A 12,202-nucleotide genomic window follows, 5' to 3' on the forward strand; every position below is an offset into this window, starting at 1 on the left:
ACATGTAATATGACTCCTTTGTCCAGCAAGCTCTGTTTTTTGGCAGTCATGACAAAATAGTGGGTATCATCTTTGTAGTAGACAATGTTCTCTAGATCAATGCCTAAAATGGAATCGAGAAAGACCAAGAGTCAAAGAACAGGACCATAAATGCTTGAGCCCAAATCAGCAAAATGAGTCAAACACTGCCACCAATAGTAGAAATGCATATCAACTTAGCATGTTTGTTCACTCAGGTTCAACATATCACTTTGAATATAACTCACAAGGTCAGGTTTCTCTTTAAAATTCCTTCCAAAGCAATTTTGGATGATTCATTATTATGACACTGATTATTAGTTCCTGGCTGTCCTTCAAAAGAAGGGCTTCTGAAAGCACAAATTAAGAAGCACCTTCTTTTAAAAGGTCAAAGCAGAACCATCTTCTTCCAGGCATGTCCAATTGCTTTGGAAGTCGAGGCCAGAAAGCTGCTTTGCGTGCTGGGAAAACTATTCTAGTTTGCGAAGAACTGGTTGCCGTGAATACACAAAGAAAACATACTGTAGAAGCTGCAGTATGTACACCCTTCTTTTAGTTCATCTTCTCTGCATGCAAACTGTAAAACTCAGTATTCATAGGCTAGGACAGAAGTGTCAAACGGGTGGCCAGCAGCCCGGATGCATCATGTGCAGGCCACGCCCACCCCAGCTCCGCAAAGGGGAGGAAACATCGCAAAACATCACGTGACAGCAACATGACGCAGCAAGTTTGACACCTATGGGCTAAGAGCATCTTTGGATCAAAGAGAATGTTGCTTATTTTCAGCTATCAATCACTTCTACAAACCAGTTGCTTCTCGAAGATCTTGGAAAAACTTCTGGTTGAAAATGAAAGCCACGCCACTGATCTCTTCAACCTTGGCCTCAGCTGTGGTATTCCGGTTGATAAAGTTTGCCGTAATGGCGATTGCCAACTTCCCACGAAACTCTTTTCGCCGAAACCCTACAGAAAAAATACACAGTGACAAAACAGGCCTCAATTTTCAAATCAACTGCCTGAGAAAAAAATAAGTTTGAAGAATACACAGGCTAACTCTAGTTCTACATCTACATTAACCAACCATGTATTTAATTTTCTCCCCTCCAAATGAAACTGTACTGACAATACATGTACAAAGTAATACACAAAGAGCTATGGAATTTTTCTTCAGTGAAACACTGAAGAAAAAATACAATCCAAACAATTCCACACTTAATTAAGTCATCACTTTGTCTGGCCTTTCTCAACTCTGCCTGATAATAATTCTGGAAGATCTTAGCTGAAAACTCTTTTCCCAGCTCCATTATCTAGGACATAAAACTGGAAAAGAACTTAATAAGGAATCTCTTGTATGCAAACAAGGTGCTTGAACACACAATTGACATATCTAATATAATTTATTCTCATTAAAATGTCTCCCTGAATAAAGAGCCACAAGAAAAACAGCAAAATGTAGTAATAAGCAGAGGCTACAGAAGTCTTCTCTCTGTGATGGACATCTTTTTCCATCATCCTCAGCCAGTAGGGCTAACCTGGCAATAGTTGGATTGCAGGCATGCCCTACACATCAGCATAAACGTAAGCAACGGTTACCTTCCAAAGTATTTCGCCTTCCATCCCCTCCAATTATCACATCAAACTCGTACTCTGATACAGGATGTGTTTTTGGATAGACTTGTGCACGCCAACCTATCCCTGTGGATAAATTATATATTAAAACAGAATGTACAGAAATGGATGTACATGAATGGACTGAACACTCAAGCAATATGTAACTGGGCCTTTCAGTACCAGCGTGGGAAGTTAAACATCTCTTTATATCTGTAAAGTGGATTAGCCACATACAGTCACTATGTTGACTCATAAAATATTTCTCTGGTCTTTTAGAGTTGCCAGCAGAAAGGGAGGGAGGAGCAGTCCAGCAGCTTGTAAACTGCATTCCATAAATGTTTTCATAGATAGTTTCTAGGTGACTGAAATTTCTGCTGCGCAAAATTCTAACTAGAGAGTATGATTGATGACTCTTGGCTATGGATGTGTCCCATTGGAGAATATGAATTATGATATACCCAGGGGGTGGGGGGAAACCAGGGTCAAGGGTGATAATGAATGATGTATCTCAGAGTCGGCTACACCCAGGTAGCATCAGAATGTTTACTCCTAATAAATCTTCTTTAACCTTTGAAAATCCGGCTAGAGACTCATGATTGAAATGGGGGTAACTACCGAAGCCCTGACACACTATTCATGATGGTCTGATTATACAAGAGTAGATTTTGTGGATTTTACTCCGCTAGCCATTGCTGACGATAGGGGGCAGTGCTCATCTCCGTTTCAAGGGCATTTGAGCCAGCATTGTCTGAAGATGTTTCTGCAGCCATGTGGCCAGCATGATGTTACAGAGCACTGTTTCCTTCCCACCGAAGTGGTACCTATTTATCTACTCACATTTGCATGCTTTCAAACTGCTAGGTTGGGAGGAGTTAGGGTGCAGATGGGAGCTCACCCTGTTGAGCAACACTCTGGTCTCTTTCCAGCCGACAAGCCCAACATCTTAACCGCTGAGCCATTATGCTGCCTTATACAGGTAATCCTCAACTTACAACATTTAGTTACTATTCAAAGTGTGTCCTGGGCTCATCTGATCCCCTTTTGCAACCCTCTGACAGTCAAATGGGGAAGCCAGATTTGCTTAACAAGTGTGTTACTAATTTAACAACTGCAGTGATCCACTCAACAACAAACATGACAAGGGAAGTCATAAAATGGAGCAAAATTCACTTAGCAAATTTCTCACTTAGCAACATAAATTTTAGGCTCAATTGTGGTCGTAAGTCAAGGACTACCTGTACAAAAGCAATTGCTGCGATATTGTATAAAGAGCAAGAATTTCACCCCGAATCTGCTATAAATGCCAACGCTACTTACTTTCATTCTCCTGGTCCTCAGGAGGACAGAGAAGACCCTGAAATTCTACATTGACATGGATCTCCACACCAAGAATTAAGGAGACCTTCAAGAGTATCAGCTGAAGCTGACGAATACCTGAGAAACAGAAGCATAAATAATAATAAAGACAACACATTCCTCACAATTTATGCAACAGTTGCACCTTTCAAAGATCTGTACAAGAGCTTGTCATTTAAAATGTAACCTAGTCAACAAAATGATTAAAAGCACCTGAAATGCTTTTTTTTTTTTACTTTGTTACTTTTACTTTGGAAAGAAGAACTTTCCAAAGTAAGTTCCAAATGGAACTGGCCATAAATCAGACAAAACAAAATTATTCCAAGCTCTGTTCCATTTAATCATGATAGTCAGGATAAAATTATTGTGTAGATTTCCTTCTTGAACAACTAAGCTGCCTACGGCACTTTTAGGACTTTCTTTCAGGTAGTAACAACTAACAAAATAAGAGATTTGTCCATGGAATGTTTTAAATTTCATTAACTTTTGTCATATACAGATTACAGCTCCATTTCAGTCTAAAAGCATCACACTGGATCTGTTATTAACAAGAGTTTGCTATGAATGTAATTTGCATGTAATTGTACATGCTAAGAATCCACATCTCTAAAAGTAAACAGATAAACACAGAATTTGTGCTTTCTGTTTTCTGCACTGTACTAATCCTAATTTTCTTTGCCCCTGTAAACATTCTAGACATGGATGTTTAATTTCAACTCTCATTTATACTTCAGGTTATAGTGATGAAGATATAACTTTTTAAAAAAAGAACTTTACAGTCCTCAATTTTTGTGGCAGATACCACCACCTGCTGGTCTGTTCAGAATACTCCATTATGTTCTGGAATATTCTTTCTTAGTGAATTTGAAAGGTGCTGCATTAGTAAGAACTGGGGTTTTCTGAATTTATCTTTTCCCATACTGAATGTTATCATTTGAATGCTTGCAAGAAAAAGGGCGTTGGTTCTCTCTGTGAGCTGTGAAGAGCATCCAGAAGTGGGAGGTGCTTCAGTCTCTTCTGGAAAGGCTGGGCTTAAAACTCCAGGACGCTCCTCCTCCTCCACGGGACACCTCCCCAACACCCCCCAGTTTTGCAAAGACTGAGTGCCAAAGTCCAGAACTCATCACCTAATCTAGATCCCTGACTGGAACGGAACCCCACCAGACGGAAAGAAATGGGTGGGGCTGGATGCTCTTCATAGCTCACAGAGAACGGGTGAATCAGGTAAGTACCAATGCCCTTTCTCCCATGAGCTGTTCAGAGCATCCAGAAGTGGGACATACCAAAGCTTGGCCTGTCCTTAGGGAGGGACTCCGTCTGGATCAAAATCCGCTCCTAAACTCTGTGGACCTGCTGCAGGACTCTTCTGCCAAATGAAGCGTTGACTGAGGCATAGACATCAATTTTATAATTTCTGACAAAGGGAGATGGTGAAGCCCAAGATGCCGCTCTGCAAATTTCGTCTATGGAAGCCCGTGTGGCCCATGCTGCTGATGTTGCCGCACTCCTTGTTGAGTGGGCTGTAATGCCCTTAGGAACTGAGATGGACTGGCATTTGTAACTTTTAGCTATGGTGGCTCTCATCCATTTACCGATGGTCGTCGACGACACCTTGTGTCCTAAAGTGGGTGGGTTGAGGGATAGGAATAGAGTCTCAGATTTTGGAAAAGCCGCTGTACGGTCTAGATAGATGCTTAATGTCCTTTGAACGTCAAGTCGAGAAGAGACAAACAGAAGAGACTGAAGCACCTCCCACTTCTGGATGCTCTGAACAGCTCATGGGGGGGAAAAAGATTTTTCATTTTACTTCATAAGAGCTTGATTTTCTTCATTTACTGTGGGATCAATTGAGGTAAAGGGGAATCTTCTAGATACCACATCTCTATGATATATAACCAGGTAGAAATTATTTCATCTTTGGTATTTTTACCTTTTAATCACCAACACAGGGTATAAGATCATGTTCCACTCTCTTCCACTGAGATTATGGATGCCAAGTGAAATGCTCTCTGGATAATAGCAGCAGGAAACACCCAGCTGCTATCCCAATGCAAAGCAGGGGGCTAGAGAATGAGAACCCAAATGAGTTTTGGGATAGGACAGCTGAAAACTCCTTATATCCTCTGGATCCCACCATCACTACTGGGATAAAATCGTATTTCCAATTTTTTAAGAAGATTTTATTAAAGCTGGTGGTATATGTAAAAAACATAAACTTCCAAATTTTAAATTACTCATGCTTTCTTCTCAACTTATGCCTAGATTTTCACACTAGCATCTCTTTCTTAAGTCTACCTTGTCCATGAAAACCCCGACACAATCCATTTGTCCTTTGCTAATGTAATATCATATATTATCCATCCCTTCCAGGTGTAAACAGTCCTTACTGATATGGTCGATGGCTCCTGCACAAAATTTGCCATAGAACTTTTTGGCGCCAAGACCTCTCAAGTCATGAATAGTGAATGGCCACAGATGCAGGACATTGTTGCGGGAGAAGGCATCACGTTTTTCTATCACCACCACCTTTGCTCCTAAAAAGGAGAGATCAATGGCTGTCCGAAGGCCACAGGGTCCAGCCCCAATAATGAGACACTAGAAGAGAAGGGAAGAATCAGCATTATTATTCAGACACAAACAAACTTTCGATGCACCAGAAACTAGGAAGGTGTTGAAGCAGTTAGTGAAGAATATTTGTATCTTAAAATAAGCTTTCCAAACTTATTGTTGCAAAACAGTGTCATTGCTTCAGTGCAAACAACTTACAATAACAACAAAGTAATTTTAAAAGCTTCGTTTACCTGTATCAAGAAATCCCAGGATTTCAGACCACAATTCCCACTGCAGCATGGATTAGCTAAGTTAGAAAAAGTTAGTGCTACCTGTGTGTGTCAACTGCTTTGCCAAAATAATGCAGTCCTACAACATGTAATCCATTTGGCATAGAAACAGATGGGATTCCAAATAAACGGTTACTGGACTTCCAGACATCAGGGTATTTTGGGAGAAATACGGCTCAATGGCCGAGGCCTCGAAACTTATTATTGCCTGAGTTGTACTTATATCTTCCTTTACAGCAATCCTGCAGCTTCCAGTGAGACCCTCTAATAAGATTTCAAGCAAGTTCCAAGGCACCACAATTAAAACCGAACCAAGCCAAGGATGGCTGAATTACAACAACAGGAAACTTGTAGCTTGTGGGCCAAATGAAGCATCCATCTGTGTCCCACAACATCTCAAAATTCAGCAAGACCACCAAGTTAGCTTGCTTCTCAAAGGCATCCCCTCCCCCCCGCTTTCTAACTAAGTTAAAACATTTTAGCTCTGCTCTTTCCAGTGACAACATCTGGTTAGCCACCTGCAGCTGTCCAGAAGCTCCAATTACACCCTCCAATAAGTCAAACAGGGGCATACAGCTGTGCAATGTGATAGAGCACAACATATAATTTCAGATGTCACATAGCTCTGGAATGACTCCCCTTAGCCAGATCAGTGACTGAAAATATAGAGGGGGGAGCAAATTATGGAGAAAGATTCTAAGTCCAGTCTTAGTTGCACTAGTCTGACAGTGAGAACCATGAATCAATGGAATAGCTTGCCTTGAGAAGTTGTGGGAGCTTCATCACTGGAGGCTTTCAAGAAGAGAGTGGACATCTATCAGAAATGGTGTAGGCAACATCTCTTGCTTGGTGGTGGATTGGACAAGAAGACCTACAACATCCCTTCCAACTCTATTAATCTTTTAAATCTGTTAGTTTTTATTTGCAGGGGAGTTTTAATTTTACAAAAGTATTAAGGGCAACCCACATCTGTAGCCAGAAGTAGAGATAGTCCTTGACTTACAACCATTCATTTAGTGACCATTTGTGAAGTTACAATGGCACTGGAAAATGTGACTTATAATCCCCTTTTTCACTTACCACCATTGCAGCATTCCCATGTCACATGACCAAAATTCAGACGCTTGGCAACCGACTCATCTTTATGACGGTTGCGGTGTCCCATGTGACATCATTTGATCGCCTTTTGCAACCTTCTGACAAGCAAAGTCAACTAGGAAGCCAGGTTCAGTTAATAATTATGTTGCTAACTTAACAACTTTGGTGATTCACCTAACAACAGTGGCAACAAAGGTCACAAAATGGGGCAAAATTCATTTAACAGGAGTCTTGCTTAGGCACAGAAATTTGGTTTCAATTGTGGTCCTAAATCAAGGACTGCTTATAACAACGATTTATTCAATTATCTCAGAGCCCTCTTTCTGCTGCATATGCATATCACATTATAGATGTGAAGCTTAGAATTTCCCTTTTACTCTCTTATCCTCTTTTGCCTCTTAGTGTTACTGGAATAAAATAAAATTGGTGGGAGATGTTTATCCAAGACAACAGAGACATCTGACATATCATAGCAAATATCCACATAAACCAATGTTTATGGAGATTCTCAGTCATCCAGGTCATGTTTACACCAAAGGTTCTTTTTCAAGAGGCAACTGGACTTCCTTTGTTTTTCTTTGAAGACATTTCACTTCTCATCCAAGAGAGCTGAAGAAGCTTCTTGGATGAGAAGCTAAACATCTTCAAAGAAAAACCAGAAAGTCCAGTTGTCTCTTGAAAAAGCACCTTTGGGACATATAAGCAAATGCAGTGGGACCAATCATTGCTCAATGTTACAGAGGTAATATTGCATATAATAAAAAATGGCCCTAAATTTAAGATGATCCCATGGAAGGAAGGTTAGACAGAGAAATCAAAATGAATTAAAAACACGCAGAAAAGTCCCGTGTTTTGCTTAGTTATCTTGGCAACCAACTTGGGTTACTGATTTTAATCTGATATCAGACCTGGCGATTTTTCCACCCAACCCCTCAATGTGTGTAAATATAGAGAACTCATGTTCTTTAAACAAACAGGGACCACCTGGGATATAAAAGAAAACTGAAGAATTAAAATTAATGGACAGTAAATCAAGACACCACATTTACACAATAAATTGACCTCCATCTGCACAGACCATTCCTTTTGGCACACACAAAATATTTTCAGAAACATATGATAAAGACGCCCCAGAAAACCCTTCCTGGCATCATTTAGCACAGGGGGTCTCCAAAGTTGGCAACTTTAAGACTTCTTGACTTCAACTCCTAGAATTCCTCAGCCAGTCGGCTGAGGAACTTTGTGAGTTGAAATCCACAAAAGTCTTAAAGTTGTCAACTTTAGAGACCCCTAATTTAGCAGAAATAGTGGTTGTTTTTTTAAAAAGGGGGGGGGAATAAGCCAACAGGGTGTACTGCCCCAGGACTAGAAGAGGAACATAACTGAATGCAATGGAGATTGGATTAGAAGACCTCTAAGATTCCTTCCAACTTTATGATTCTATTAAAAAAATGCCACAGGAGAGAACAATAACACAGAAGAGATAGGAAAAAGATCTGGAAACTACAAGAAAATACCCCCTTCAGTTGATTTTTAGCCTAATCTTCAAAGGCACTATGCTTCATAGCAGTCGTGTTTACAGTTCCTTTTATCTCCTACCCCGTCCCTTTGTCTTCAATAGCTACTTCTCTTCTTATCATTAAAATGTAAGAGAACTTCTTCATTCCTCTTTATCTGTATTTTTTTGGAAGGAAACATTTGTCTTCTTTATTGGAGGATCATGATTGTTGATTCGTTCCATTTAGAGACATATTTGGATATGCCTCATTAAGTTACCAGGCAGCCAGAACAGAAACCATAAGGCTAAAGGTTGAATACTGAGAAACGATGCGCAGATGGTCTTCAAAGCACACAGTGAACTGTACACAGCTTAGGAACCTGTCGTAACTGCGCATAAGGAATAGAAGCAAACACAGCTGCTGACCATTTCTCTACTCATCGCTGGTACAAGCCAGGCTACACGCTCAAGTGAATCATTGTTTAAATATGACTCTGTTTTACAGAACCCTGAAAAATTACTAGAAGATGTGCTGACAGAAGTGGGAGTTGAGTTCAGGAAAGACAGGCATTTAAGTTTAATTGACGCTTTCAAAGAATAACTTAACTTTATCCTATTTTACATAAAACTGGTTATTTGATTATTCAAGAGAGCCTTGTTAAGATCAAAATCCAACTAGAAAATTAAAAATAAACATTTTCTTTTCTAACATATCGCTAAACGGCCCATCTTCTCCCAATTTTTTTTTTCCTGAAAATGTAAACACCGTTTTCACTGATTAAAATGAAGTCAAAATGAAACAGGAATTAGTAATGAACTTTAAAAAAAAGAAAAGAAATAACGGAATTTGTAGGACATTCAATGGGGATTGACATTCACTGCTGTAAACCAGTTCTTCTTAACCTCAGCAACTTAAAGATGGTTGGATCTCAACACCCAGAATTCTCCAATTAGCATGCTAGCTGAGGAATTCTGGGAGCTGAAGTCCAACCATTTTAAAGTCACTTGAATTGAGAAACTGATCTAAGCAAACACTGGCTTAGAGCAGCAACCATTTTGGGAGCCAACCAACATTTTAAGTGACAGAATAGATCAAGGGCTTCAAACTTGACAGCTTTAAGACTTGTGGACTTCAGCTCCCAGAATTCCTCCTCCAGTCTTGTTGCTCAGGAATTCTGGGAGTTGAAGTTCACAAGTCTTAAACTTGCCAAGTTTGAAGACCCTTGGAATAGATGCAATAGGAACAAACCACCATTTGTAATTATTATTTCACCTGTTCATGTATAAGCAAAACCATGAGTAACTGCCAATGAAGAGCAATATGTATCAGCTGATTTCGGGCTGTTAATGGAACCCAAACCAACATGAACAAACAGCACAAGCTAGCATAAGCCATCAGGGTTTTTCTTTTTTAAAGATGCCTTCCAAAGATTCAATTTAATCTAAACATTACACAAGCATTATCCCCATCTCAGCTGACACAGAACATAGTCAAGCTCAAATTAGTAAAGGATGGACCCATGATGTCGGAAACTAAGGTTTGTTGCTTCAGTTCGTCCACACATAATTAGTATAGCGTATGGAAGCCATTCTCACAAGTAGGACTTAAAGAAATGTAAGCCGTTTTTCCATGCTCACCTTCGTGTTGGCGCACACTTTCCCCTTCTTATAGTCTTTGTGGCCGCCCCTCTTATCCAACTTGGCCCAAAGAGCTTTAGCTTTCCAATAACTCAGCTTGGATTTCAGCTTGTGGTAGAAAGTGCGGTAATCCTTGGGCTTCAGCTCCAAATAATCACAGAGCTCTTGAAAGGCTTTCAGAGTCCCTTTGCAGGTCGAAGCCTGGACAAATCGGTCAAAGAGGACATGGGCCTGGTTCATCTTTCCATTAATCCCCTCCTCCATGCTTCCAGTTCGTCCAGGGGTTCCCCCGGCAGCTGATCCGTTCCAGTCTGCCTATCTTCCGGTCCACTATTCTGCTCATCAATAATTGCTTCTTTTATTCCATAAGCATAACTAATCTAGAGAAAGGAAAGGTGGGAGGGTGGGAAAGTTTACTAAATAGGCATAGATGAATTTATATCTACATTCAACATCCTGTCATTGGCATTAAAAAAAAAAACCCACTCAGCTTCTATCTGCTAAACAGAGGGAAGGGCCCAGAAAGGTCCACTCTGAGTAATAAGACCATATGTCCTGCTTTTTATCACATCCTTAATTTCATTAAGCAGAGATTTCATGTTTCTAGCAAAATAAAGATTAGGAATTCTGTTTTTAAGGAAGGCTTTTAAAACAATGCTTTGTGAGCTCTATCAATGTTTGTATCATTCATCCACCATTAGAAAATCTACAATGCATTATCTAGAAGTTTTCTCTCTGTGGAAGAATTAAGCCTCTTTACCTCTTCCTCCAAAATGAAAGCAATAATGCAAAACCCCACAATTATCAAAGAAAAGTCTACTCCCAAAACAAAAGTGTACTTCTTTTCCTGCTTCTTACTCCACATCTTATTTTGGTCTATAGTTTCGATCTCTGAGCTTATGAGGTTCTGTATTGAAAATATGCACGGAGCTAAAACATCTACTTCTATGTAGACTCTACAGTAGTCATTCTGCTGATCCCTGGTACCCTTTCAGGAAGTCAAAGAAATAACATTTCTCCATTTTAATTTCTTTTTTTCTCCCCAATACTTTATTGCATTTTTTTTTCATTTATACCATTTATATTTATACCATTACTAATTAAACGGTACCGTGACTATATATCTATATATATCTATATCTATCTATCTATCTATCTATCTATCTATCTATCTATCTATCTATACACACACACACACAGACATTTATATATCCTATCCAATCTTTCAATACACACTACTTCCATACCCTCATAACTATTATATACATTATTTACATTTTCTATTCTTATGTCTATTGTCAATTCACAAATACCATGTTTGCCATATTGCATTGCATTCCATGTCAGCTTTCCCTTTTAGTTCCATAGTTCATTTTAATTTCTAATACGATAAAGATTGATAGATACAACTCACAAAAAAAAGCAAACGTTTTTGGAGACCCTCAATTAATTTTAAGAATGTAAAAGTACCAATAAAGGAGAATATTTGTAGCTCAAGGTTGAAATGAGAGATATTTCGAGTTCTCTGAACTTGGTTGTTTCCTTAAAGGTAAAGGTTCCCCTCGCACATATGTGCTAGTCATTTCCAGCTCTAGGGGGTGGTGCTCATCTCTGAAGAGCAAGCGCTGTTCAAAGACGTCTCCATGGTCATGTGGCAGGCATGACTAAACGCTGAAAGCGCACGGATCGCCGTTACCTTCCCACCAATTTTACCTTCTACTTGCAATTTACCTTGTTTTACCTTCTACTTGCAATTTTACGTGCTTCCAAACTGCTAGGTTGGCAGAAGCTGGGACAAGTAATGGGAGCTCACTCTGTTACGCAGTGCTAGGGATTCGAACCACTGAACTACCATCTTTTCTGATTGACAAGCTCAGTGTCTTAGCCGCTGAGCCAACACGCCCCTTTCAGCTTTGTTTGTAAGGTAGATTCCTTACAGATAGTTAGTTATCCAAACTAGATAGATCATCAGTGCTAGTCATGATGATGTTACCTAATTTGGGTAATGAAATGTCTACAAAAAAAAAACAACCTCATTAGAGACCACCCAGGACCCCTCAGGATGTAAAAGGTCTTAAAACCAAAACGTCTGAGAACTGCTGTTTTGTGGCATTCCAAGAAGAGCTGTTTCCACAACCTGAGG

General features: G+C 39.7%; 1 protein-coding gene across 31 annotated transcripts in view; it reads right to left on the minus strand.

Annotated features, from left to right (window-relative positions):
- Window positions 1-12,202, minus strand: part of MICAL3 (microtubule associated monooxygenase, calponin and LIM domain containing 3) — a 209,342-nt gene that overhangs the window by 105,941 nt on the left and 91,199 nt on the right. For 30 of the 31 annotated variants that reach the window (XM_087935087.1, XM_087935116.1, XM_087935114.1 and 27 more), the window contains exons 2-7: window positions 10,060-10,439; window positions 5,373-5,580; window positions 2,947-3,063; window positions 1,612-1,713; window positions 826-981; window positions 3-103 (exon numbers count right to left, since the gene is read on the minus strand). In XM_087935087.1, the coding sequence (XP_087791213.1) occupies window positions 3-103; window positions 826-981; window positions 1,612-1,713; window positions 2,947-3,063; window positions 5,373-5,580; window positions 10,060-10,323 (948 nt within the window). In that variant the 5' untranslated portion in view covers window positions 10,324-10,439. Of the gene's footprint in view, window positions 1-2; window positions 104-825; window positions 982-1,611; window positions 1,714-2,946; window positions 3,064-5,372; window positions 5,581-10,059; window positions 10,440-12,091; window positions 12,108-12,202 lie in introns of those variants that run through there. The other variant, XM_087935089.1, reaches the window with a different exon arrangement.

The sequence above is a fragment of the Pseudonaja textilis genome, chromosome 5 (assembly GCF_049901715.1).
Source record: "Pseudonaja textilis isolate UNSWEBS1 chromosome 5, rPseTex1.2, whole genome shotgun sequence".
Taxonomy (NCBI): Eukaryota; Metazoa; Chordata; class Lepidosauria; order Squamata; family Elapidae; genus Pseudonaja; species Pseudonaja textilis.